A 27477-nucleotide genomic window follows, 5' to 3' on the forward strand; every position below is an offset into this window, starting at 1 on the left:
TTCCTCATATGCAATCTTCCCACACCCGGCTGAGAGGCTTTAGCATAAAAAAGAATTGGGCAAAACAGGCTGTAGTCCATCCTGGTGATGTCTCCTTTCTTATAACCTGGGGTATGATGTTTTCCTGCAAAGCTAAGTGAAACGGTTCTGCTTCAAATCGGGGATCACCTTTTAATTCAGATGAGGAATATCTTTAGGACACTAAACGTAAGTGGTGCTTCGCTATTTTTGTGTTTATTAGAGCTAACTGATGGAACCTTTATTTTACTTCAGAGCATGCCTGCTTTTCTGCACTTGCCTCAGACCAGCAGCGTGTGCTCCATGCAGAGCCGTAGCCTCAGGAATGACTGCCAGTCCTCAGAGCTGAGCGGGCAAACTGCAGGTCTGTGTTTGGTCTGAGCCATTCTTATTCTCATGAAGTGGCATTTGTTATGAGTAAGCATATTTGGCTTTCAAGATGTGAGAAGTTAAGCCCTGGTTTAGGGACTTTACTTAAAGATGTTAATCCTGCTCATCACCCACGTCGTACTGCATTAGTGTCCTCTGCTGGGAAAGCTCCACTGCTCCATGATGTCTTTCAAAACTGGAGAGAGCCTGTAAGCTTGCCTGGATATCTTTGTTCCTTCGTGTTGATTTCACAATTAATTTCATTGGTCTTGTATCAAGGTTTAATGCGATCATGAGTATTCAGTATAGAACATATTGCTTGTGTTGGTTTTTTGTTTGTTTTTTAAGGTGTACATTGTTTTCTGAACAGGCAGTAACTGCATCAGTAACATTCGTGTGCCCCTTTTCTGTTTCCAAAGATGACCAAAAAAGCAATCTTAATCCCAGGACACCTGTAGTGCAGGCCATTACCACAGAGGCATCTCAGTGGTGTAAGGCCTGTGATTTTGCAGCAACTGCACAGTTTGCTGGTGTGTGGCTCAAAACTAATCACTGTATCACCTTCATTCTTCTCTAGAGGATTGCACCTTGTGTTGTCTATTCTTCCCCCCCCCCCAGATTCTATTATTTTCACTGTTGACTGGCATTTAAATCAATTTAATTCAAGAGAAATTGGCTCTGATGTGTGGTGCTTTGGGCTAATTGGCAGCTGGGGCTGGTTTTTGCTCTGTCTGGCCGGGTGCCCTGCTTTGAGAGTGACTTGTGGGCTTGCCATGGAGCTCAGCTTCTCACATTGGTGCTCGCCTGCCTGTAGGAGAACGTTTGATGGGCTGGATATTTTGCATCAAATGAGAGCAAACGAGATGTTAGGTACTTCTGTTAGCTTTTAATTATGGAATTGCTTTGTTTTTCCTCTTCACTGCAAACTGATTACCCCCGCCTTTCCACATGGACCAGGCCACAACTCAGCTTCTTGAGTTTTTTCCATAGTTCAGGACTTTGGCACCTTGGTGCTTCAGCTGTCTGAGCGCTGGCCCTTTCTGAGGGCTTTGCTCTCAGCATGAGGAGCGAGTGGAGCATCTTCACTGTTGAGCTGAAAGAATATTTTTCTTTTTCCCCTTCCCCTAACATTGAAACTGTTTTTAGGTATCAGGTTGATGAAATTTTAAGGAAGGCTTACCTTACCTCAGACCATGCCCTTTTTTGGGAAAAAAAGTGTGTGAAAAAGGAGCTTCTGTAAGTTTTGCTGATGAAATAATTGCTCTACTTGTTGTCATAGGAATTCTATAGGCAAATGCATTTTATTCAGCAAACTTCCATCATGCCAAGAAGAATGAGTTGGTATTTTAAAGTTCTCTTGTTTTTAAAAATATATTTGGAAACGATTTCGTGGTTTTAATTGTAATTTATTGTTCTGAGAGTGGAATTGTCTCCTCCAGAACGGTTCCACTGGATCTTTCTGAAGGCTGCTTACTCTAATTGGGGGTTTGCTTTGTATTTGAAGAGAGGAAAAATACTCCGTATTGGTTAATTTAACAAAATAGTAGCGAAAGGGAAATGTTCAGAACTACCTCCGGGGTGGGACTGCCACAGTGGACAGGCGTTGTGGCTTTCAGTTTGTCCTAAACGAGTTCAACAAAAATAGCAAACGGGCAGAGGGCTGAGTTGCGGATATTTTCATGTAATCCTTGATTAATCCCTTAAGAAACCTGGGTGAATACGAGCAGGATCAGATTAAGCTGAAAGCAGGCAATAAACCAGTAATGTATTAACACTGCTGTGAGTCTGATTGAGAGAGAGGAGCTCATTTAAACGCAGCTAAGGAAACGTGGAAATGACTTGAGGGTGTGTGTGAGCCGTACCGGAGTGTGTCTGGTAGCTCCTGCAGCCACAGCACTGCTGCCCGGGGGCAGAGCACCTCTCTGAAGAGAAACTCAGTGTGCTGGGGCTGCCACGGGTTTGCACAGCTTGCATACAGCACTTTAAAGCTGCGCTGCTGCTGCAGTCGGTCACCAGTGCTGTTGCAGAAACAAATCGTTCGGCAGGGCGACTGCAAAGGGCGTCACTTCGTTATTTCTGATCTCCTGGTCTCTTTTTCACCTTGTTCAGAGGTACTTGTGCAGCCCTGGCTCCAGGACTTCATTCATTCATTCCTTTCCTCTTGTTTTCCTTTCTCCCACTGCCGCCGACCCAGCACTGCCAGCAGCTGTGAGGACAGGCATGCCCGTGCAGACGCAGGTTTGCACGCAGCTCTGCCTTCAGCCTCACGCTGCCTCCCTCTGCTGTCCTCAGTTAGAGCTAAGACCGACGCTTCATTCCCACTTGTTACACTGAGAGCAAATTATCCTGTGAAGCAGTGATTTACCAGAAATGTTTGGTCACGGTGATACAAAAGTCTTCTCTCTGCTAAGAATCCTTACTTAGTTCCATAAAAGCCATTATTAGTTGCTGATACCAGTTTTTATACGGTAATTTCAGAAGAAACCTAACTGAATTTTTACAAGCAGATTCCAGGTTTGCAATATGCTGTGCAGTTGCAGCGATCACAAATGTGAAACAGCCGAGACAGCAGTGGGTTGTACCCCTGTTCCTGCCTGCTCACTGTGAGAAGGAAAGCAAAGATGGATTTTGCCAGAGGAGATTAATCAAAGATGCTGTTGCCCCCCACAATGTAAATTATTTATATTCAGTCCAGAATTTTCTGCTGTGCTCCTGTTTTATACAGCTGTAAATTACTTGGATACAGCGCCACTGGAACGTCCTTACTATTTTGTAATGGAAAAAGGAAATCCGCAGTAGAATATATAATGAATGAATAGGAACATCACCTTGCAATTGTAAATAAGATCTTGTTCTGTTTATTTTGACATCTTTTTACAAATGTGTTGCATTTGGGTGTAAATATCCCAAACCATGACCTTGTTCAGAGTTCTGAGATTTCTATTGTTAAATGTAATACTTTGTTTAATAGCTGTAATAATTATTTGTATAGATATGAACATGATAGTATTTTATTAAAAAAAAAGGAAAAACGTTCTCTGAGTACTGGGTTCTTTTCTGGTGCAGCTTCTTTCCCTGTGTAAAAAATAAAAATGAAGTGAGATGGAAGGCTTTCAAGGTAAGTAAAAATAAAGTTTTGCTTTGAGAGTAGGAATTTAGTTATGCTTTTCCATCAATCCATATTCAGTAAGTATACGGGAATGATGTGCCACTTTATTTGGCTATATATAAAACTATGTGATCCAGAAGAAATGTGTACTCAATCTAAATAACGCAAAGTAAATATTGGCCCTGCACAGGTGGCAGTCATCAGTGCCTTATCGCACCTTCCCACCCCTCACGCTTGCAGGCCTGCTCTGGGACAAAGGCCCCGATCCTGCCGGGCTCATACAGGTGCTGCGAGTACAAAAGCACCGCTGAGACTGCCTGGAGCTGGTTCTTCCCCTGCACCACCCAAAGTCACTTGACTCAGTGACAGCGCTGCGCTGGCTTCTGCTCAGGAAGGTGTTCAAGGCCAAGGCAGGTGCAGCACTGAGAAGGGTGTTGCAGGAGATAGATATATAAATATATGCATTTAGATATATAAAGCCAAAAGTTAGTAGTGCTTACAGAACCAGCAAATGCTTGTACCATGACTTAGCAAATCAGCACATGTTTGTATTTAATAACCAACTGTTGAAAACAGTATCCGTGCAGATAGGGTGGTTTTCACCGAGGGAGGAAAAAAAAAAAAAAAAAGGAAAGGATTCACTGGGAAACTGAAGTGTTTGTTCCTCTTCTCAAGAGGTGTCAGAGCAGTTTGTGCTGAGCGTAGGAGGGATGAGCACATGGTAGTGGAAGCAGGGACCACGCGACCAGTGAGTGCTGCAGGACCAGCACCAGGAGCTGCTCTGTCGCTGCTGAGGGCTGCCCGGCCCAGAGCTGCTCAGGGGCCAAGCCAGAGCCAGAGCCGCTTCTGCCAGCGCCAGGTCTGAGGTGAGAGAACTGAAGCAGGAACAGACAGCAGGGAGGGCAAAGGCAAGAGGAAATTTAAGTCGTCGCATCAAGCTGTAGGCACAGAAGCAGCAGGGAGACGATTCCAGCTCCTCCTCCCCCCTGTCTTGGCGTGAGGCGCCTCTCCTTGTATTTAGCTGTTTTTCTGCTCCTTCTGTGCCAGTCGCTCCCGCGCTGCTGCTGACACCTTGCTGTGTGCCTGCCGTGCTCAGCGCAGCGAGCCCATATGTTGCTCTCCTACCTCCTACGCTGACCCTTCCCACTGCTGTTCAACACTGCAGTTTCTGCTCTCAGAGACCATGACCAGCTTCTTGGTTAGCAACAAGAGCAGGCTTGGAACAAGCTCTGAGACTACAAGAGGCGAAGCTGCCGCTTTTTCTCCTCAGCTAAACCCAGGTTAAAGCAGTCCTGCAGGCAAAAGGCCATCCTGCACCCGGCTGAGCAGCGCAGAGAGCAAACAGGACTTTGGATCAGCCCCACCAAGAGCAGGATCCTGACACCCTGCCAAGATCAACAGGTTCTGAAATTGACGTCACTCCCCTGCCCGGCCCTGTCTCAAGGGGTCTGAGGGAGGCAGAGTCTGCAAAATCTTGTAAGAAACTGCACTGGAGGCACTGGCCAGAGCTGCCCACTTCATGATGCGCCAGCTGCTGGTGTTGACGGGCCATGTTCTCAGCCCCTCTGTGCTCCCAGCACCAAGGATTTAGCCCATGCACTGCAGTGTAGCCCACACAGAGCCGCGTAAACCCACCACAAAGGCCCCCACAGGGCTTGGCCTGCACTTCTCCAGGCACTTGCTAGAACCGGAGCTGGCCAGCGCAAGGCCCACGGTGAGGACTCCATCAGGAAGTTTTCTCCCTTCTCCTGCCACATCTCCAGTCCTGCCCCAAAAGCACTGCCTTGCTTGCTTGTTGACTCACCTCACCAAGTGACTTCTTCACACAGCCCTCAGGTGCCCCCACGCAGCCCTGCCTCCGTCCTCTGCTCCTCCTCGTGGAGCCAGGAATAAAGAGGCAGAGAGGAGAGGGCACAGAAGGTGCTGGCAGCACTCAGTGCCATCACCGAGCATTGCTGCCTGACCTTAAAGCTCCAGGAAGAGCACATCCTGCACACCTCAGCCTCCTGAGCCGCACAGAGATTGCTGCCACGGGCGGCGGTTTCGCTGCGCAGAGAACTGGAAGTGCAGAACTTGGGCTCCTGCAGCAGCCCCTGCATCTGTGGGTAGCAGGACAGGGTAGCACAGAGCGTGTGTTGCAAATGTGTGTGTATGCACACACATATAAAAATGTATTTTATATATATATATATATATATATATATATATACACACATTATATATATATGCATATCTATAGCCAAACATTCATACACTTCTAGGTACAGAAACCCAACTGTCTCCATCGGTACAGCAAGCTGACAGCTGTGCCGAGCGGGATGGATCTCCGCAGCCCCACTATGAAGCCCAGATCAGAGTGGCCCAGTTTGCTGCCCTCAGCAGTAAGGATTTGGGGTTTTTGCACCTCAGGTTTCCCTGCAGTCTCTGCTTATGGAGAAGAAAAAAGAAGCTGCAGGCAAGCCTGTGTAGCTGGTGTTGGATTCTGTCGCTTTAGCTAGACCAAGAACAGACGGCAAGGCTGCAGGGTGGCTGGATAGACAGCAGGGACGCTCCTCAGCCTGAGCCTCCTCTGCAGGCGCTTCTCAGAGAAAAGCAAGTGGCATCTTTTTTTTTCTGCAGCCCACGCTGATACCTTGAAGGAAGAGCAGCTCACGCTTAGCAACAGGTCTGCAAAACCTGACCTTGTTCATGCCTATTCCGAGTACCGAAAATACACAACTCCATCTGCACAGCAAGCCTGCAAGCAAGCCCAAGCAAGCCCAAAGCGTTAAAACCCAGCTCAGCACTCCACTGGAGGGGCTGCCATGCCAAACAAGAGCCTCTGTTCCCCACTGAATTGTCCTCATGGGGCTAACTGGAGCAAAGAGAACAAGCAGAGGCTCAGGAAACTTTGCGAGGGTCACTGCTTGCTCTTAGTGACACCTGAGGATGCCAGCAGGCGTCCCTTGCCCCAGGCACTCCCCTTGCCGCTGCTGAGAGCTGTAGCGGGAAGAATTCAGATCAACCTGCCGAGCAGGGAGCCAGGAACATTCATTTTATTGACCGTCTTGACAAACTCCAACTTTAAAAAAAAAAAAAAAAGTAAAATAAAAACCAGTTAGTCCAAAACCTTCCTAGGAGATACAGACTTCTCAGAGTAGGAAATTACCAGAGTCTTCTACTTTGGTAAACACAACTGGAACGGAGCCGTTGCATCACTGAATACATGCATATACACCAAGGGAAAAAAACAAAAGGTCAGTTAACAAAAATAAGGACAGCAGGCCTTAAAGAATAGTTTTTAATCCAAAATTAGCAAAGCAGGTCACATTTTAGATGCAACACCTGCAACAATTCACATCTCATTCTTTTCTTCTTTTAAATAACTGATCATTCAGGATCACAAGAATGTGAAGACATTAAAAAACTTCAGATGCAGAAAAGTTGAAGAAATGGGGGAGGTAAAAGTTTGGTCCAGATCTCTAGACAAAGAGCTCAACCCCAATGTCCCCAAAATCTCCCCTGCGCCCTGGCAATTATGGGAACCTGCTTTGCCAAGTTTCCCAAAGCTTGCAGGAAGAGAAAGTCTGAGGCTGCTGGACAGCTTCCCTACTCCCCCCTACCCCTTTAGCAAGGCTCCTGGGCTGGGCCATGGAGCAGGAACCAAGGAGCACAGCACCCAGGGCTGTGCCTTCACCACTCCATCTCCTTCATGGTCACAGCATGTTTGGTGCTGTAGGGAGACCACCGCCCTGACAAGCAGTTGCATAGGAGCTGCCAGATAAGGGGTGGGAGGTGTTTAACACGTGTGGGTGAGAGGGGCTGCGACAGCAAGGTGAGGCTCTGCCCCTGGCAGAGCACTGGTGAGCGGCTTTAGCCCACCAGCCACCTCCAACGCTGCAGCCCCTGGACATGTTCCTCTTGTTACCGTCGCTCCCCACCGGCTACAGGAGGAGCCTCTCCCGCAGAAGAGCGAGCTGTCCCCGGCCACCACCTTGGCTTGGATCCTTTGCTCACCCAGCAGCTGTTCTGCACGCTGGGGCAGCGGTGGGACAGAAGCCAAATGCAACCCCTGGGCTCCCAAAAGGGACCCTCCAAGGGCAGCAGCCTGCAGGGAGCAGGCCCCGATGCAGGAGGAGCTGGGTTGCACCTCTCAGGCTCACCGGAGAGGAAGCCGAGCACATCAGCAGGGAGGAAGGGAAGCAAAGGTGTTAGGTACACCTCCTGTTTCCTCCCTCTTCGCTGCCTCCGGGACCCGCTGCACCCACGAGACAGAGGGCTGCGCGCTGGTCGCAGCTGCTGGGTCGTGCCTGCCCCAGAGGGCGCGGTAGCGGAGGAGCAAACATCATCTTCCCTCCCCGTCCTGCCTCGGTTACCCCAGCACCCCTTGGTGCTCGCTGTGGGATCCGGCTCCTCCGCCCCCACGGGGCTGCAGGCCACTGAAGCAAGCCCGTTCCCCACAGGCACCGGTGGTCCCGCGCCTTCAGCCCAGGGGATCGAGGACGCCCCCACGCTCAGAAGACCGGGATCTTGTCCCTGCGCACCGTGTCCAGGTCGTCATCCAGGGTCAGCAGGACCTAAGGAGGGAAACGCAAGGCTGCTTCAGGTCTCACAGGCCGGCCACAGCTGGGGAGATTGGCTGCGTGACCCACAGCCCCTGAGGGGATTTGGGGCAAGGCAAATTAGAAAGGGTGAGCCCTGATTCCAGTGGCAAGGGAGCACCCCACTGGGAAGGATGTCTCAAGGCAGAGCCAAGAAGATTTGGGGCACTTCTGTGGTGTTGTAGGGTGGCTGCAGCTCCACGTGCACTTGGAGGGACAAGGAAAAGGAGGAGAGGGTGAGGCCATACAGCAGAGCTGAGAGCAGGGCCTACCAGAAAGGAGAAGAACAGAGCAGCTGCGGAGAGGAAGTGCCAGACATCGTGGTCATCGAAGAAGCCCAGCAGGATGCACGGCCGGTTCTTCTCCCGGGACTCTGCTGGAGTCTCCTAGGGGAGAGAGCAGGACCCTGTCAGACACACTGAGCCCTCCGGAGAGCACCCTGCTCTACCCCTCCCTGAGGAAGCTAAGAAAAAGCACTGTGGTGACTGGACATGAAGCAAGAACATGGGAGGAACGCGATGTAATGCGTCACACCTGGGGAGGGCAACATTTTTGCCCGCAGAATTTTAGTTTATTTTAATTTTTGTAGAAAAAGAACAGGAAGGAAAGGGGACGAGAGACAGGCACAGGCAGAAGGAATGTAAAAAGGAAACATTACCTCCCAGCTGCTGAGGGTCTGGAAGAAGAAGTAGAGGGCAGCCGCCCACACCACTGCTGTGGCCACGATGCAGAACAGGGGGATGGGCAGGAGCTTCTCGGAGCTGCGGAGCTGCAGGGAGGGATGCGGCCTCACCACGGGGGCTTCCCAGGGGCCGGAGCCACACACGGGGCTGCCTACCTCCATGAAGGGTCGCCCACCCCAGGAAGATGCAGTCCAGTTGTTACCCTGAAGACAACCACTGCACAGCATCCCCTTCCCAATGCCCCTAGTCCCACCCCACGCCCCACCAAGGCCTCCCCGTGCCCTTCTGCAGCACTGCAGGAGCCCAGACCATGGCCAAAAGGAGGTTTATTCCTTCCCTTTCAGAGGCAGACAACCCTGAGGCAGCTACAGCTCCCTTCTTTACCTTCATGATGATGTAGAAAGCCAGGTACAGCAACAGGTTACAGATAAAGATGCCCAGTATGTAGGAGGCAAAGTCTCGGGGCCGATACACCAGCCCAAAGATAGCACTGAGGGGAGAGAGGGGAGAAGAGACATTAGACAGCTTCTTTCATTGGAGACTGGGTACATCCCCAAACTGATCAACACCTGCAGCTCCCCCCAGACCACAGGACATTGCTGCAGCCTCCCAGTTTCCTGCAGAAAATAGTTTTCAGCCCTGTTCCCCATTGAAACACAAAATGAAACAGAATCCTCCACATTCATCCACTGAGAGCGACCAGAGATGTCCAAGGAAAGGCGCTGGGTTGCTTCCACCCCATGGCCAAATGCATCTCACTCAGGAGGGCTTGGCCCCAGATCTCTGTGTTTAGCAAAGGGCTTCTCAGGAGCACACAGCCCACCTGCAGGTCCCTACCGAATCCTTCTGCCCACATGCACAAGTACCCAAGGCACCCGCAGCCCACCACTTACAAGGACCAGTTGACCAGGTTTCCAACGATGAGCAGCACCATCCTGTCCTGGAGAGAAGACATTGGTGAGAGTATGAAAGCAGAAGGAAACAAGAAATTGCCTCAGAAATTCAGGTTACCATTATATGAGGATTTGGAGTCTGGTTCCTGTAAGCTTGTATGCATCTGGCACAGTTTTGCTCCACAGGAGCACGTCGCAGCTGGGCACTGCTCTGGCCCTCACAGATTTGAGGAGAGCATTGCAAAACAGAGACTAAACACCTACATAAAATGCCCAGCCCATCACTTAAGAATCAGTCTCAGGAGGTTCATTTGTCTGTAAACCTTTTGACTAAGTTCCCACTGTTCTCCTCGTTCGATTCCTCTCCCCACACCAATTTATATGAAGTTTATTGCACAGAAGAAGGACATTTGAAAGAGGAAGCTGGAAAAATTTCGGATAGCTTCCCACACATATTCACAGAGCCCTTTTTCACCAGTCTCACCATTAGCAACGGAAGAACTTTAACTATGGCAGAAGGGTTACATCTGTGGGGCATGTGCATTTATGCTTACACAGCTGCTTTTATGACATGGCTATTTCAGGCCAGCCAGGCTTATTTTATGCCTGAGTGCACCAAGTTTGCTTGCAAAATTCAGTCTGAGGCTTATTGTGAAACCGGGGAATTAAAAAAATAAATAAATGTAGCCCATAAATAAAAAACTTCATTTGGCTTCAAACATTAATTAATGCTCTCTGCCCAAGGGAAAGCGATCAGTGGGATACAAGGTAACAGCTACTGGTTTAGCTGTTGTTGGGGTTTGTTTGTTTGTTTGTGTTTTGTTTTGTGATTTGATTTTTTTAAACACTGTCTGCCCCGAGGTGCTGTAGCAGCAATAGCCATTGTGTAAGCCACATGGCTGTGGTAGTCACTGTATTCCCTGTAGAGACTGTGCCGCACAGAGCCTTAAACCAATTCCTTTGAACTGATGTCTCCAGAGAGGAAGAGCAAAGGCAAATACAATCACGCTTGTATCACCTTTGCTTTGATGTTTTATTCACCAAACCTTAGATCAGAGAGGTCCTGCTGGGGGTAAACAGCTCCAGGAGAGATCTGTAGCTACTTATACATTGGTGGATCCAAGGAGAGGTGACCAAACGCTGAGGGAGGTGCTGCCATGTGAGAAATCACCTACCATGTACATCGGCCGGCTGCACTGCTGGATGCAGTCTGTGTACAGCACCATCGCTGCCCGACGAAATATCCCCAAGTCTGACAAAGAAGAGGACAGAGAAGTCAGTGTAGCTGGTGGAGTGAGCTCCAAAGTGCCCAGAGGAGAAAGATGCAGGCACCCCCTAGCTAACAGAGGACCCAGAGCGTGGAGGTCAGGGTGTCCGCACATTCATTTCTTGCCCTCTGGGAGCAGCCCTTGCTGAGCAGAAGGGCAGCCACCAGGGGATGTCGACAGTGTTTGGCCAAAACAACAGGTTAAAAACCCAACATCCTGCTTACACAGCTTGGCTTTGCAGCCATGTCTCTTTAGGGCAGATGGGTATGTAGGAAGTACTTCCCATGGAACAAGCTCAAGCCACTCCTGCTCCCAAAATCATTGTGAAAAGTTCACTGGCAAGCCAGCAGGGGCAGTGGGGATGGACGGACATGCATGCACATGAACACCCCTCTGAAGTCACAAATGTGGAGCTTGAGAAGGCTCCTGTGCCAAGGCGAGAGCTTTCCTGTGCTACACTGTCCCCTTCCTGCTGAGGAGCAGCACAGCTGCTGCCAAACTGACTTCACTTCTCCAGGTGGCACCTGGGCCTGCCCACCCCTCACATCCATGCATCCCCAGCCGCTCAGCTGCTGTTCAGTCGGTTCAGAGAAGAACGGGAGCTGCTCCCAGTTACCTGAATCGGGGCCATCTGAGGCAGACAGGAGCAGAAGAGGAAGGAGAAACACGTTTGTAAGCAGAGCACGAGAACCAGGATCCCCACCAAACCTCCTCCCTCTCACCCCACGAGGGGGGTTTATCTGGCTCACCCCCCTGAGCACAGCACCAGGGAAAGCTGCAGCTGTATGGCAGGCCCAGCTCTTTTGGCACCACAGAGCAGCTGGGTCCTGCTGATTCCCATGTCTGGGAAGCAGCAGCATGAGGACTTGAGAGGCCAGGAAGAGCAACAGGTGAGGGAGAGGACAGGATAACCCAGAATATAAAGAGCAAACCACAGGGCAGGCCTCACAGTTGCACCAAATGCCACTGAGGTGGCTCACATGGGTTTGAGCAGGAGGCACCTGCACGCCCCAGGGGAAGAGGGCTCAGCCACAGCACTCACCGATCTTGAAGCGGCCCATGTAGTAGATCTGGGTGCTGAGAGCCAGCGAGGCCAGAACATGGATCATCGAGAAAATGACCCAAAACCACATACCATTTTTCCCAAACACCTGAAAGAAAGCAAAGACATGTTAAAAGCAAGATGAGCCCTGTTACCAGCAGGATGATCCTTTTCTCTCCTGTGTCACCACGGTGCATTAGATAACCCCACTGAGCACGGAAGAGAAACCCCCAAATCCTCCAAGCCAAAACAGATCTATAAATCCAAACATAGCTCAGGAGAGCGAGAGGAGCTCAGCACTTCAGGAGGATGGGCTGTTCTTCCCGAATGTCCCTTCAGACAAGGGTGACAGCTCAGAAGGACTGCAGCTGGCTCAGGGAACGGAAATACAGGGACGCCCAGATCAGGCAAGCTCTCCCTGCCAAGCTGGGCAGCAGCTCTCTGGTCAGGAGCTGGATTTTACAGATGCAGTCAGAGAACCAAGCATTACTTTAAACAACCATTACCAGCACACCAAGTGCACTACTGCAATCCCAAAAGTATAAAGCTGCTCTGCGGGTAATTGTAGGCTTTTGGTTTATTTTAAGACTGGAAGTGACCTATCAATGCAAGTTAATGCTGCACAAAGCTGTTACTGCACAAAACGCTGGACAAAAATATTAATAAACATTAATATTTCAGTTATACATTGAAAAGTCCAGAAACTCCAGTTTGCTGGCAGGCTGTGACCACACATTCCCCTCCCCTGGGGCCACAGCACATGCCTGAACTTTTCCTTTTGCATTGAGAAAAAAAGCAAGCAGAAAGCCTCTGCATGAATGGAGCAAGAGAGACATGCAGCTTATAAGCTCCACCCTGCAACTTCAAAAATATCTCACAAAAAAAAAAAAAAAGCATCCCATAATAAAAAAGTAAGGTTTTGAACCTGTTTTGAATGGTGTTTGTGCAAATCTAGCACAAACCCCGTCCCTGTGAGACCAGGGAAAAGAAGGAGGAAAAAGACAAAAGCACCAGAAACTCCAATTCTCGCAGCTGCTTAACACACTTTTACCCAGCTCTGCTGGTGTCCCCTGTCCTTTGAGCATTTAAGCCATATTTCCAGCCACACCATCTCCTTCCCAGAGCACGTAGGTAAGAGGGAGCCATACCACGCCGAGGACGGCCAGACAGATGACCACAGCAAACGAGGCATAGGCAGAGTAGGCGCTGGCATTGATGTCTGGGTGGCGAGTCTGGTAGAGCTTAAGCATGCAGAGTCCTGCGATCATGTACATGAAGGAGGTGTCTGTGGAGGGAACACAATAAAAAGTAAAAGCAGGTACCGCCAGCAGGCTGAGAAAGCTGCTCAAAGGATGTGCAGAGAAATGGGGCAGCAGGGTCAAACCCAAGGCCAGCTGGCACGAATCCCTGACACTGCACTGCATCGTTCAGCAGCTTGTGCTTTGCTGCCTTGCAGCACACTTACCATGCTCCGGGGCAACAAAAAACTCTCAGCAACCCCATTCCAGTGTTAGACAACCCTCCCAGTTACAAAAAAAAACAAACATTTTCTTGCATTTGAATGGAGTTTCCTGTCCTCATCCTGTCACTGGGCACCTTTGAGAACAGCGTGGTTACATCACCTTCATTCCCTCTCATCTGAAATTTATGCATGCAGGCAAGATTTCCCCTTTCTCCCCAAGCCTCCTCTTCTCCAGGAAGGTGAAGGGGCCCCACAGAGGAAAGTTTCCACTGCAGTGGCAGACAGAGGCTTCCTGGGCTTGAGCACTCAGCCACTCAGGCTGTGCATTTGCTATCTTCAGGCTCTGAGCAACAAAGGCAAGGGGAGTTCATGCCAACAGCACACTACCAGAGTCCCAAGGTCTGGAGAGGAGGCCAAAATGAATTAATCGCCATCATCCAAAGCCTCTCTACCTCCTGACTGAGCCCTGAAACAGGCTCAATTCAAGAGGAGACAGAGCATGGCCTATCCTACTTCCAGCACAAGAAGGAAAAGGCAACTCAGCTTACCAAACTGGAAATTGGAGTAGTTAGGGCAGACGTGGTAACAGGCACTGAGCACGCCTTCCATCATCAGAGCGATGCCCATAGCATAAAAGAGACCAAAATGCTTTGGGATCCCATAGTCCTGGAAGAGAACAGAGCTGTACAGAAAGCGTCCTCACCATCCTGATTACAAGCAAAGTTTCATTCTCCATCACTTCATCCCTCCTAGCCCCCACACGTGTCCTTCAGCCTGTGTGCAATTGTAGCCACACTGCGTGGCTGGTAGGATCCACAGGCAGCAAATCCACATTAACCACACAAGCCCCTGGTCTGAAGAGCTCAGATGACCTTGTCACTGACACCTTGAGAACAAAGTGTCCCTGCCCTGTCGCTGTGCTGTGCTACATCCTGCACAAAACAGAGAAAAATGGGGACCCAGAAGAGCAGCCTTGCTCTTGCGGTCAGTGAGGGGTGAAAGGCACCTGGGTAGCAGAGTCCATCAACACAGCTGAGAAGGCATCTCCATCAGGATCTGGCTGGGATCTCATCTGAAAGCCCATAAGCACCAGATCCCTAAATCTGCTAAGGCCTTTACTTGCTACCAAGCCAGCAAAAGAGCTGTCTCTCTCCAGAAATCACCAGCATGACCGCACACAGGGCTGCAGATTTCCTCCATCATCTCCCAGGGCATGCTGAAGAGACTGCAAAGGTTCTGCCTACAATGAGCTCTGCTTCAGAGCTTGAAGAGCCAAATTCCTCTGGATTAGCATACAATGCTTTGTGTCTTCTTGCTACTGCTTTCTAGAAGACGGATGTTTCTCCCCACTGCCACATCATGGGACAAAACAGGGATCCAGATGTGCTCCCAGACCTCTGTCCCTGTTTCTCCACAGCAAACACCAGGGGAAGAGCCACAGCCACAGGAGTTGTTCCTCTGCTCATCTCCCTGTCTTTGCAAGTCCAGGCTGGGTAACCACAGCAACACAGACACACTGCGAGCAGCAAAGTGGGGGGGGGTGCAGGAACACGTCTCACCTCCACCCTTTTTCAGGGAAGGAAAAAGAGGAGGATTCAATCCTCCAGCAAGGCAGGCTAACTGAAAACCACCGTGCATGCTTTGGTTGTCAAATTCACCCTGCCTTCCCTTCCTCCCTCCATGTGGCCCCACGCAGCCATATTCCCTACCAGGGTATAGATATCTTTCATCTCCATGGCCCGACGGTGGAGGATGTCTCTGCGCAGCACAATGAGGAGGAAGAGGAAACCCAGCAGCGTGTGGCCCACATTGCTGAGGATGTTGTTGAAGGCACTGCAGGAAAGAAGAAAGTTTAAGACAAGGACGAGTTTAGCAGCAGGAGGCTGAACCCCAGGCCACAATAAACTGAATGCATTTTGTCCCCCCTTCCCTCCTCATCCTCCACCTCAGCAGCTGCCAAACACCTGCCGGTTTTACACACTGGATTATAATTTCAGGTCGAGTAGTTCGTCTGCCTTGGTAGGTTTAATACTTTTTTTGTGAGATTCCCAACTCTGGGTTCTCTTTGCAGTCCAATATTATGTCAGAGAAAGGCTGCTTTGATCTGAACTGCTCAGCCACTGCTGAGCTCAACAGAAACTCAGGAGGACTCTGTTTAGAGCCCTAAACTCTCAGCAGGTCTTATCAGCATGGTCAGTGTGAACCTTGTAAGGATAAAACCCCAACCTGCACACAGCATGAGCACCCTGGATGCATAATGCAGTGACCACAGGGCTCACTCACCTCAGCACCCCGAGGGGATGAGCACACAGAAAGTTGTAGTAGCAGATGTCCTGATTGCCTGTCACATTCACCACCTGCACAGAAAGGAGGTGGGAGACCTGATGTTAGCAAATCCTCCCCGCTTGGAGGCATTTGTGCTGTGCAAACACAGCACATTTACAAGGTGTAAGTGACAAACTGCATGTATGGCACTTCAGGGCTGCAGCTCTGCAGCCACTACACTCTGCAACTTTTCATGAGCCACTGTAGCTCAGGATCCACAAGGTCTCAAAAAGCAGCACAGCTTGTGGCAGCAGCTCAGGGTGCTTCCGACAGGACTGGGGTGAGCTGCTGTTGGCTGAGCCCTTGACTTGTTTGAAACCCAGCTGGTCAGTTTTGTTCTCTTCGCCTAGCTTCAGTACTTGGGGCAGAGCGGGGACCAGGTGCCAGTGTTTGAGAAGAAAGTCACTGTGGAGTCAGATGCAGAGGTATGTAGGGACCAGGAGGCAACCTAGCAGAAGCACTGGCACGGGGAGTACCAACATCTGCAGGCAAAGCTTTTATGGGGGCCAAGATGTTGCTACAGGCCACAGACCTGACAGCGGTTTTTGGAGAAAACACGCTGTGTGCTCTCACCAGACAGCACTGACAGAACTAGATGAGAAACAGATCCACTTGCAAATCTCTGAGTAACAGCAGGATAGCAAGGACTGGAAGAAATCACTCGTATCATAGCAAATTGTACTTGCTTTCGGTTGTCTTTCAGAGATAACAACAGGTTCCTCCTGCCTCTAAAATGAAATAGGCCCTAAATGAGGCATCGGAGGATAAGGAAAACAGAGGAGCAGAGAGCTGCAGTCCCTGCTTACCATGCAGAAATAGCAGAACAACTGCAGCAGAATAACAAGCTAGCAACAGTGATCAAAACCTGGTACAGAGCAGCTAAAGTAAACTGCTCCTCACAGACAGAGCAGGATTCCTCAGTGACCCCAATTTCACTGCAGCTGTCACCCTTGCACCGCGCAGCCACAGAGCACGTTTAAAGGCAGGATGACCCCAAGCCCTGGGGACAGCCCACAAAGGCCAACGCACCGTCTGGTAGGTGATGACAAGCTGGATGACGGGCAGGGCATAAAACACGGCGATGGTGATGATGTTCCTGCAGAGAGGAGGCAGAAGCAGCAGTTACACACCAACACCATCACTGCACCCCCAGCACAGAGCCTCACGGGGCTGGTGGAGCAGCAGGAACACCCCAGTGCCTAGGGGCACAGGCCCTTCTCTCCCAGCCACAGCTTTACACCAGCTCTGGTTGTGATCCCCCTGAAGCAGAAGAACAAATGAACTAATGCAAACAGGAGGCAAACACCACGGGCACAAGAAAAGCCAGGATGTGCACCACAAGCTTGCGTGTTTGGGTACCAAATCATTGAATGATTTGGGTTGGAAGGGACATTAAAGATCTAGTTCCAGCCTGAACAACCTCAACTCTCTCAGTGTTTCTTCATAGGAGAGGTGCTCCAGCCCCCTGATCATTTCTCTGGCCCTCCTCTGGACCCACTCAAATAGATCAATGTCTCTCCCATGCTGAGGGCCCCTTCCTGCAGTACTCCAGGTGGGGTCTCAAGTGAGCAGAGCAGAGCAGGGGGGGGAGAATCACCTTCCTCATCCTGCTGGCCATACCTCAAATTCCCCCTTCCCCACTACGTTCTAGCTCATTGCTTGTTACCACACTTTAGAGAAGTTAATGCAAACCAGTGACCATTGCCAGGATCGTGTGTGCACAGCTCCACAAACACCCTCCTTTCAGGTACGTGGGATCTGCAGTTACTGGATAGAAACGGATGTAACGGGACAGCTCAAAGAATATCCTCAGGCCTAAACTGTGGTTCTAAAGATGAGCATGTGGACGTGGATGGGGAGTCAACAACCAGAGACTTGGTCCCAAGCTTGGGCCTTGCCAGTTTGTGTTCTCCTTACCAAAAATAAATTTTGTATTTTTTGCTGACAATCCTTCGGTCCTTCCTGGACAAGTCCGACAGATAGAGGAATACCTAAAACATCAGTGAGAGAAGAAAGAGAGAAGAAAAAAAACAGAGAAGAACTAATGAAAAAGCCAGCAGAAAATCTTGACGTACTTAGAAAACATGCAGCTTGGTGCAATTTACACCATCTTTGCATAGCAATGTGAGAGCTCCTTTGCTCATCAAGAATCCCTTGATTCTGTGTTGAACAAGTCCTACAAAAGTGGAAACTGAAAATCCCTGGAGAGTGACTCTGAGATCAGTGTTGGTCCCAGCCCAGCGGTGTCCACGGCCCCAGCAGCAGCCATACCTTAGTGCGGATGACGTTCTTGTCGCTTTCAATTTCTGGCATGGTGTCGAAGTCGCTCTCCTCCTCCACAGAACTGTCTGTGTCAGAACCAGCTGGTGGCCCACGCTCAGGAGAAGACAACTGCCGTCCACCACTGGAGCTAGACTCATCTGGAGCACAGCAGGAAGAAGGAAACACGCAGGGTAAAGGCCGAATCCCTCTATGCACGACAGCAAGGGGGATGCCCAGATATCAGCAGCAATACACTGGGAAGAGCTGATGTGATTATTCGGGGATCACATTTTTCCACGATCACAAACCTTCCTAAAAGCCTCAGGTATCGGCTAAGAGCACTTTCAAGGACCATCTCTGTTCCTCCTGTTCCTTGTCCCTCCTACCTCCTTTCCCCAGTATTCTTTTTTTATTTTTTCCCCTGCTTTTACCCTACTACTTTTCATCTCTAACATTATCTCCTCTTTAGTAGCCTGGTCTCCGAAAACGGGAAGTCTGAGACCAGCCAGAAAGCTCTAAAAATACAATCAGGCTGTTCAGGGGTCAGAAACAGAGTGACATAGATAAACTCTTTGAGGCTTGGACATTTCCAGTGACAGAGACTCTCGGGGCACCTCTTCCAGAGATTTGGCACTTTTTTGGTGGACCCTTCCTTACCCCTCTACCTCCTTCCCCCCAAAGTGCAGCCTGGCTCTCCCCAAGCTGCAATTTCATTTGAAGCAGTTGCACGCAGCTACTAAAGCAGCTCATAGCTTTATTCCCTTCTGGCCCTAAAGCACTAAATCTGCGCCTTCCCTGTGCCCCCAGTTCTGGAAGACACGGTACCAATAGCACCATAGCTGCTTCCCTCGGGGGTGCTGGATGTGATAGGGTGCGAAGACGTCATGATCCCGGATCCTGCAACAAGAACAGACCCAGAAGAGCCAGTTAGTTCCACATCAGAGCTTCAGAGCATCTCTCTGAGGAGAATGCAAACAGCTTGAAGAGTTGGAGGGGCTTGGGAAAAGCGGCATTTCTCGTAACAGATGGCACCCTGTCTCCCTCTAGAGCATACTGTGCAAAGGGGAAACTCCAGCTTTGCAATATGAAAAAAAAACACCTTCCCTTCAGCCTCCCCACAGAGGTAGTCAGTCTGACTCACAAAAGCATAAGCCTCTGTCCAGCATCCTGTAGAGATCACATCACTGCAAAACTTGGCAAATACTATGGCAAGTCTCATAATATTCAGAGCACCCTTATGAGTTTTCAATTCTTCTCCTTCCCTTCCCCCTGTATTGATCTATTCAGATATCACCATCTCCATTTATCCCTGGAAAAGTCAGACAGCCCTTTGGCAAGACAGCTACTACACAGTTTTAACCAAGCAAAAGTGTTGCATGAAAAAAAGAAAACAATCTTGTGTTGATGACAAGAGGGACAAGTCTCTGAGGATTGAGAAGTCCCTGCCTCCCCCACACACCTGAAGCACGGAGGGCTGTACCTCCCAGTCAGGCTGCACTGGGACTTTCTTCCCCTGGCTCCACATTCCTTCTTTTTGCCTGGTATCTGACCCCTGGGGCATGGCCCAGTGGCTGAACTGGCTGCAGACAAACCCAGCAGCAAACACAGCACGCCGAGCCCCTCACAGAGGGGTCAGACACCCCCATCCCAGAAGGGAAGGAGCAGAGCAGTGGGAATAGGACCACGCTTTCCAGTGGTGGCAGCCAGCAAGACTGGCCTAGCTGCCCGTAAAGCTTTGCCCTCACAACGTTGTGCAGCCAGTCAGCAGCAAAAGGATATAGGACATGGGACAGCATGTAAAGCCTTTGGCAATGACCCCTGTCTTCCCAAACTGCATCTCCAGCTTCCTAGTACCTGACCTCTTCCAGACTCACAGGCACAGGCAGACTCCACTCTCCAGACGGCGGTTCCAGGCACCTCTAGCACCTTACACAGGTTTTCACACCATTTTGATTAGCCACATATGTAAAAAGCCCCCGCAGCCACTTGGGACCCAGCTCACCCACTAATTTCAGCCCCATTTCCCCGTGTGTGAGTGAGGCAGCAAAGTAAATGCAGCGTCCTAGGTGTGGTTCCTCCAGCTATTGTCTCCTCCAGGCAGCGATGGTGTGGGATGGGAGGTGTCCCAGGGGATTAAAAAAATAAAAATTTACCCACAGAAACCAGGTATTGGCTGAGTGCCCAAAGGGGCATACGGAGTCACGGGATATTCAAAGACAATGGGCAGAGACGGGTTGTTCAGCACCTCCACCCACACTTTCTTCACGGGGAAGGAGTGATGGGGAAAACAAGAGCTAGGGCCACCACAGAAGAAAAGAAATTTCAGAGAGTGGGAAGAGGAGAAAAAAATAACAGAAAGCCAGCATGCCCTGGGTGATCTGGAGGACAGGGAAGATGCAGGTTATCAGTTTATAGGCATCAGTCAGACACACACCCTGAAGAGACAACAGGGAAAGGAAGAACGTGTAGGCAGGATGTCGTTCTTCTCTAGAGAAAGGGATGTGGCTGTGGCATGCACCAGGCACGTGAAGGCGGCGTGGAGTACAGGAAAGAGGACAAGTCATGGAAGGAGCAGGTGCCCCAGGGAGGAAATGCAGAAATGGTGAAGGAATTGCACTCCTGTTGTCCAGCAGTCCTCCCCCTCTGTGAGCCCAGTCTCCCACCCTCTGGGTCTATGTATGCACACCCTGCAGGATCCAACCCCAGTCACTCAACATTAGAAACATTTTAAAGCACATTTTTACACTCCCAGCTCATTTGGTTGTGAAGACCACCTTTCACACACACCTTGTGTCACATAGCAATGCAAATGTGGATCTCAGTGGCTGAAGAAGCCACTCTTGAGAAGCCAAATGTCCTCAATTGCCCGAAGAAATATTAACCCGAATAATGCCAGGTCAGAGTGAAGTTCCATAGCTGATCCTTTAAGCACAGCTCGGTTATGCTCATGGTAAGTAGTAAATCTAGGAGACTGAAGGAGCTAGGGATTTTTTTTTTATTTTTTTTTTTTAAAAAAAGAGAACACACCAAGAACCTTTCAAGTTCTTGCTGCTAAATTGTAAAGTCCTCTCGTTCCCCAGGAGAGAGGTGCAAATGATGATGTTGCTTTACCCTCAGACCAATGCTTTGAACTATTTTTAAGGCACTGAATATTTAAACAAAATGAAACAGCCGACCTCCCACACCTCACCAGGAGGCCCAGTGCCCCCTGTCCTCGTGACAAAAATGTTCATCTTTCACCAGCAGCCTCTCGGATACAGCTTGGTTTTTATAACACAGAAATCTGCAGTATGTAGAAATGTGGGTGCAGCATAAAGTAAACAGAATCCAATACCAAAGTAAATAACACAAACAACACTACCTAACTGTATTAGTCATTCATTTACTTGGTTCTCTGCAACCCCCAGTTAAAAACAAATTAAAATTTAATTTGAGAGAGAGAGACTCCATTCTTAAACCAGGCAGAGGAAATTTTAAAGCATAAGAGCTGAAAAAAAAGTAAACCAAAAATCAAAGTGCTTTATTTAGAAATGAACAGACCTGGCACTGGGAACATTAGCCTGTAACTAGGTCTGGCTAAGGCTTGTCCTTCCTTCACCCCTCCAAAAGCCAGCTCCTCAGAGCAAAGGTCCAGACCTGGGTTTGGTGGACCCTGCTTCAAATGCCTTTTCTTGTAAGGGCAGAGAGGAAGCTCTAATATCTTTCATTAGCACCAGAGATTGTGTGGTACATGTACAAGGAAGGAAGAAGGGTTGAAGAGAGAGAAGGTACTTGACAGACTGCCTGTCTCCTGCCTTGCCTAGGACTTGTTCACTTAAAGCTGGCACACAACAGAAAAGAGAGCTCACCATCCTCAGGACTCAATCTTCCAGACGAAGCCTTCCTCCGAACCCTGAAAGAGAGCAGACAGCACTCATGAAACAGCCAACAAACCCCATTGCCTGCCAGCCGTGGCAAAATTATCTAGAATGCTAATAGGCCAAAATGCTGCAAGCTCTAAAACCAAGAGAGAGATACAAAAACCCACAAAAGAATTAAAAAATAATAATAATAATAAAAGAAAGATGTACTATTTTTACTGGAAATGGCTCTGTCATGACTGCTTGCTGGCTACCTCTCCCATTTCCAAAGCAGCAGAGTTTTTCCCCCTTCCATATGCACCAGGGGCAGGACAACCAGTTATGTTATTATCCCATCCTACACTGCTCAGTATATTGGGAAGAGAATCTCAAGTCACCTTCCGATCCCCAGGTGCCCCTCTCAGGGGACTGGGTGCATGAAAATCCACTGTAGCAGGAGCTACACACACTTAAGTAACTTCATTGAACTGTTCCAGTGAGATGTTCGTCGAAACATCATTGAAGTTAGGCCAAAACCCCCATCTTGGAACTGTTTCATTTCAAAGAACCACACTTTTAAGATCCCTTCTTCTGAAGCAGCAGAAAAGTTTGCCACCTTTGGTCTGAAAAGCTCCATGATAATCATGGTTCATGTAAAACCAGCCTGCTGTTTGCCAAAGGCTCTCCTTGGCTCTTCTCATGCCAACCTTTGCCCAGTGGGCCAGGGAGTAATGCAGAAGAAACCTTCTTCCACACTTTGGACAAAGGATTTGTCACTGCTGACACAGGCACAGCCTGCTGCCCCACCAAGGCTCATCATGTGCTGGTGGTTACCTGCCCTACAGGGGCAAATCTTACCTCTCCGCCGGGCTGCTGTGCCCTTCCTGCCCCTCTACTCCTGTTGTCACTCAGGAAGACCACCACCAAGTAACAGGGTACACTGGGGCAGTCAGGGAGAGTTTTACTCCTTTTCCACACCAAGAGCAATGTGTCAGCAGCTGTGCCCAAGTTCAGCTTTATTCACTCCACTGAATAATCAGGGGGTTGTTTAGATGCTCTGTTCAGATGCTTGCTGCCCCTTTTCACCCAAAATGCCACGCAGGGTGAGGCATTTCTAAGAATGAAGAGAAACAAGAAGGCTGTTCTTGTAAAACCCCTTGACTCACCTGATATAGTGCACAAAAGCAACAATCACTGAGCCCAGGTAAAAGGAGAGGAAGCTCAGGAAGCTGAAGAACATGGCCTGGATGTAAACAGACCCTGGGGAAAGAGAAGGCAGCAGTCAGCCCACAGAGCAGGGGGAGCCTGCCCTGCTCTTCCCAGCACCACCTGCTGATAACACCCAGCCCCAAAAAGCTCTCCAGACCCATGTGCTTTCTTCAAGAAGAGATGCCAAGAACCTTCTGCAAGGTCTCTCCCCGCTTTCTTTGTCCCCATTGCTAACCAGTCCCATGACACCATCCCATGACAGCACAGAAGCACCAAGTTCCCCACCATAAAGCTGCACTGCTCTGCACAGAGACACTGACTGTTAATAGAGGGCACGATCGTCACTTGAAGGTTCTTTGTCCGCTGTAGGTTCCAGGTTCGGTTGACGTTTCCTGTGAGATGCGAATGTAAAGACAGAGTCTGAGACACCATTTTTGCCTTTGGCCAAAATTCTCCTGGCAATGAACTTCTCTGCAGAGTGCTGCTTCTTGTCTTTCAGCAGGGCTTAGCACACTGCTAGTACAGCTCTGCTGACAGCTTTAGGATAAGACACCCAAAATGTGATTATTATTTTTTTTGGTGGTCAGGGAGACAGGCAGGGGACAGGTAGTGTGGTGGTGGTGGAGCTACAGGAGTCAAACATATCTGCTGATTGGCATCTTACTTTTCCTACAGAGAGGAAGCCACCTGACTTTGAGGCTAGGAATGTACCTGACCTGAAATAAACTTTTTATGAGGACATCTGCACCCTCACTCCAGTTTCAGACATCACAGGAGTGGTGATGACCACCGCCCAGAAGGTGGATACATTTGTTTTCTGACTTGGGAAAGCATTGGAATGAGTCTCATAAAATTATTTCTAAAAAATTATTACTGTTTCCTGCTCCCCCAAGTCATAGATCCCACGATAGCAATGTGAGAAAATGCCTTTTGCAGGAACTGCCGTGGGCCTCCACGCAGGCAGGAGAATAATACAGCAAAAGGGGAGTGGAGGAAAGGAAGGAAAAGAACAAGAATAAAGCTGCATCCAGCAGTGCCATATATTGCCATCCCACAGGCAGGACCCAAAGGATTTCTGCTGCTCCACCACCAAATTGAACAAGCAAATCCACCCCCCAGCACAACTCACCGTGGATGGAAGAAGGCACAGAACCCCCACAGGCATAATCCTCTGGCTTGATGACAAACACAACGAAGAACTGCTCACCTGGGAAGTCCTTTCTCTGCACAAAGACAGATCCATGAGAAGTGAAGGAGCCTCTCCCTCCATACAAGGCAAAGGTGATGCTCCAAAAGGCTAGAGGTAGGTTTGAATTGCTACACAGACAGCAGCCCTACAGAGGCCTGCCTGGTCTGGACAGAACCTGGCTTCTGGCTCCCCTCATTCTTGCTGACAATAAGATGAGTTCACCAGTCTGGTACAAGAAAACCAATGTTGAAGCATTTATTTTAATTAATATAAACCGTCTACTTTGCTTATTAGAAGGCCCTACCAACATCGCTCAGTGTAGAAGAGCCAAGGTTCAAACAGAAGACACCTGCTCAGAGAGGCTGCAGCCATGCTGACCTACAGTGCCAGCACCCAAGGCATAACACGTCTACCTCAACAAACACAAGCAAGGTTTTGCAGTCAAGATAAAATCCCTCCTTTCTATTATAATAGATGTAAAAATCCAGTAAAAGCAGAGACCCTTCCTGGAATCAACAGAAGAGAACTAGGGATACAAAGGACATTGTATAGCCACTGAAAAACATCGCTTGGACAAAAGTCAGTCTCACCTGCACCGTGATGGCTGCCTGCTTTGTCATGGACTGGTAAACACCGTTGAACTCCACGTTGTGGTCCAGGTCATACACTGGGCACTACAACAGACAAGTAAGCATCAAGCCAGGCACACAAGTGGATGTGGGGTGACACAGGGATCAAGACAACCAGGACCCATTCAAAAGTTAGAAAAGCTGCTCTGAAGATGCTGTTGGCCTGCACTCACTACTCGCCATCCCCACAAGAGGGCTACAATTTAATCCCAAATGAGGATTCAGTTAGATTGATCTCTCTGCCACTCCCACAGGGCAGCACATACACTCAGCTGTACACTTGCATGCTTGCTGCTCTGTACCATACACCAAGTTGAAAAAATCACCTGCCACTCTCTTGTCTCCTGCCCTTCTGCCACTCAAACACGGGGATGCAAGCAGGAGTTGATGTTACCCATTTCTCTCCCCACCCCAGGTATTAAAGGCAAATGCTGGGACTTCAGAGCTGGTAGCTGAGGCATCTTGCACCTCCCTCTGCCTTGCTGATGCCACGCTGCTGGTCCCTGCACCATCCAGGGAGGTGGGCAGTGAGGAGAAATGGGAGTTATTTCCCAGCTGCAGGTTACAGCCAACCTCCCTTGGCAGGGAGCAGCTGTTTTCTTCTCCCAGGGAAAGGGAATGAATAATTGCAAGAGGGAAGAGAGAAGATTGAAATCTCTGGATAAGCTTCTTGAACTCAGCATCTGTCTTTGCCTCCTTCTCACAGGACTTTCATTCCTCTTTCAGGTATCCCCCTCACCACCACCATGATAGGGTGAAGCCCTCCCTGGAGCCATGCTCCCTGTTGGGGCACGCAGCTTCTCACAGGAGGACAGCAGACAGCTCCTCGCCCTCCTCCCCTCAGACTTACCACAATATCCTGGACGGAGACAACCGAACACGGGTAGACTGCATCAGACACCACTTTAATGATGACTGAATCAACATCTTGAGGAAACTTGTACAAAAAATACTGAGGAGAAAGCAGAGTACTGAGAGTTACAGTCCAGAAATCACCTCTGCCAATAGCTTGCAAGTTTCTCTAAGGCACCTGCACAGCCCACTCTGGGCTTTGGGTTGGATGTAGTGGGCTTACACAAAATATCAGATTTCAAATATTATCACCTTACAGTAGAGAAGACCAGATTAAACAGGTACAGAGCACTTTTACCTCCCTGCACAGCGCACCACTAGACAGACATTTCCAACAAGCAAGATGCAGCACAGCTTTTGTTCCCCTTCAGCTTTTTTCCACCTGGTCAAGCTAAAGCAACTTCATTTTTATAGTCTGCTCCATTTCATATTGCAAAGAGCAATTTCCAGCTGTTTCTGTACTACTGTCAGGACATTATATATGGAGCATGTCATGGAGTTTTATCTCAGATGGGTTGGCTCAAAGAGTGACACTGAAAAGTATTAGGGCAAATGCTCGAACTTAGTCAAGAGTTTCATAAATTAATGCTTGACACTAGACTGTAGGATTTGGATTTTTTGTTTGTTTTCAAGGACAGTTGGGGAGGCAATGGAAGGGTTGCCTTCTCACTTCAGCTTGGAAAATAATTCAGCTATAGCTCTGGAAAATTTGGGAGAAAACAACACCTGCTGATATTCTTACTTTCCCTTCTGGAGACAGGGACATGCTTTGAGGAAGTCCACAGAACAGTCTGTGGGGTCAGGAGATGTACTCCCTTTTTGTCACAGAAAACTCAATAATGAGCTGGATTTCCCTGCCCCCTTCCCAGGAAGTAGGACCCCAAGCTGGAAGGACAGGGATAAGTCAGAAATGACCCAGGCTTTTCCCTAGTTTTCCATTTCTACTAAAGCAGGCTCCCTCCACTGCTAAGGGAGCACGGGCTCTGAAGTCCTCACAAAGTCCTCACAAACTGAAAACTCACCAAGCCGGCTTCTTCAGCAGACAATATTTTATCTCAGCCAAGCAATGACTCTGGCAGCCTGAGCTCTCTGATGACCCAGGTGCACTACCCTTGGAGAGCTTTAGAAACTTGAAGAAATCACTCGTGAGGACCCCTCTCTTTGTCTTCTAAAATCATGCTTATACGAGGGTGCATCATTACCGTAAGGGACACCAAGACTGACAGTTCTCTCCTGCAGACAGCGAGTGTATAAACGCATCCAGACAACACTCCTGACCTTTACAAGTGTATCTAATTTCTTCTTCCACCCTCAGGCATGAGCTGGGTTCTGGGTGACAATTCAGCAATTGTTATGCCTGTCTTTTTCCAGTCTTCATGCTATTACGACACTTGTCTAGAATTTTTTTTTTTCAGATTATTTAATACTTTGATTTACAAAAAATAACAGCATTATATCCACTAAGAAACACTCATTTTGCACTCTCTACATCTGGCCTATAATTAAAGTCACCAATCTCATATTATTCATCATGACAAATGACAGACTGAAGTCACAACGCTAATTCCCAGTTTAGATCCTAAACACCGCATTCAAGTTACAATCCTAATTAGTGAGGTTTTACAAAAGAACCATCACCTCCTGTGCTTCTGTAGTGCAAAATATTGTATTCATCTACAAAACAGCATAAGACATTTGAGACCAGATTAACTGGTTTGCCTGAAAATAGGAAACCTAAAACTAGGTAA

At 49.1% G+C, this 27477-nt stretch overlaps 1 protein-coding gene across 2 annotated transcripts in view; it reads right to left on the reverse strand.

Moving 5' to 3' along the window:
- Positions 1 to 7989: 7989 nt before the first annotated feature.
- The window catches only part of SIDT1 (SID1 transmembrane family member 1), a 35647-nt gene continuing 16159 nt past the window's right edge, over positions 7990 to 27477 (reverse strand). The window contains exons 5-26 of one of the 2 annotated variants that reach the window (XM_032198417.1): positions 25728 to 25829; positions 24839 to 24922; positions 24189 to 24282; positions 23380 to 23451; positions 23017 to 23110; positions 21860 to 21903; positions 18837 to 18908; positions 18021 to 18169; positions 17667 to 17740; positions 16779 to 16845; positions 15708 to 15781; positions 15134 to 15257; positions 13973 to 14090; positions 13111 to 13247; positions 11963 to 12071; positions 11537 to 11551; positions 10828 to 10904; positions 9653 to 9699; positions 9144 to 9249; positions 8735 to 8845; positions 8349 to 8462; positions 7990 to 8052 (exon numbers count right to left, since the gene is read on the reverse strand). In XM_032198417.1, coding sequence (XP_032054308.1) covers positions 7990 to 8052; positions 8349 to 8462; positions 8735 to 8845; positions 9144 to 9249; positions 9653 to 9699; positions 10828 to 10904; positions 11537 to 11551; positions 11963 to 12071; positions 13111 to 13247; positions 13973 to 14090; positions 15134 to 15257; positions 15708 to 15781; positions 16779 to 16845; positions 17667 to 17740; positions 18021 to 18169; positions 18837 to 18908; positions 21860 to 21903; positions 23017 to 23110; positions 23380 to 23451; positions 24189 to 24282; positions 24839 to 24922; positions 25728 to 25829 — 1947 coding nt within the window. The remainder of the gene's footprint in view (positions 8053 to 8348; positions 8463 to 8734; positions 8846 to 9143; positions 9250 to 9652; positions 9700 to 10827; positions 10905 to 11536; positions 11552 to 11962; positions 12072 to 13110; positions 13248 to 13972; positions 14091 to 15133; positions 15258 to 15707; positions 15782 to 16778; positions 16846 to 17666; positions 17741 to 18020; positions 18170 to 18836; positions 18909 to 21859; positions 21904 to 23016; positions 23111 to 23379; positions 23452 to 24188; positions 24283 to 24838; positions 24923 to 25727; positions 25830 to 27477) is intronic. The other variant, XM_032198409.1, reaches the window with a different exon arrangement.

Source organism: Aythya fuligula, chromosome 1, assembly GCF_009819795.1.
Source record: "Aythya fuligula isolate bAytFul2 chromosome 1, bAytFul2.pri, whole genome shotgun sequence".
Taxonomy (NCBI): Eukaryota; Metazoa; Chordata; class Aves; order Anseriformes; family Anatidae; genus Aythya; species Aythya fuligula.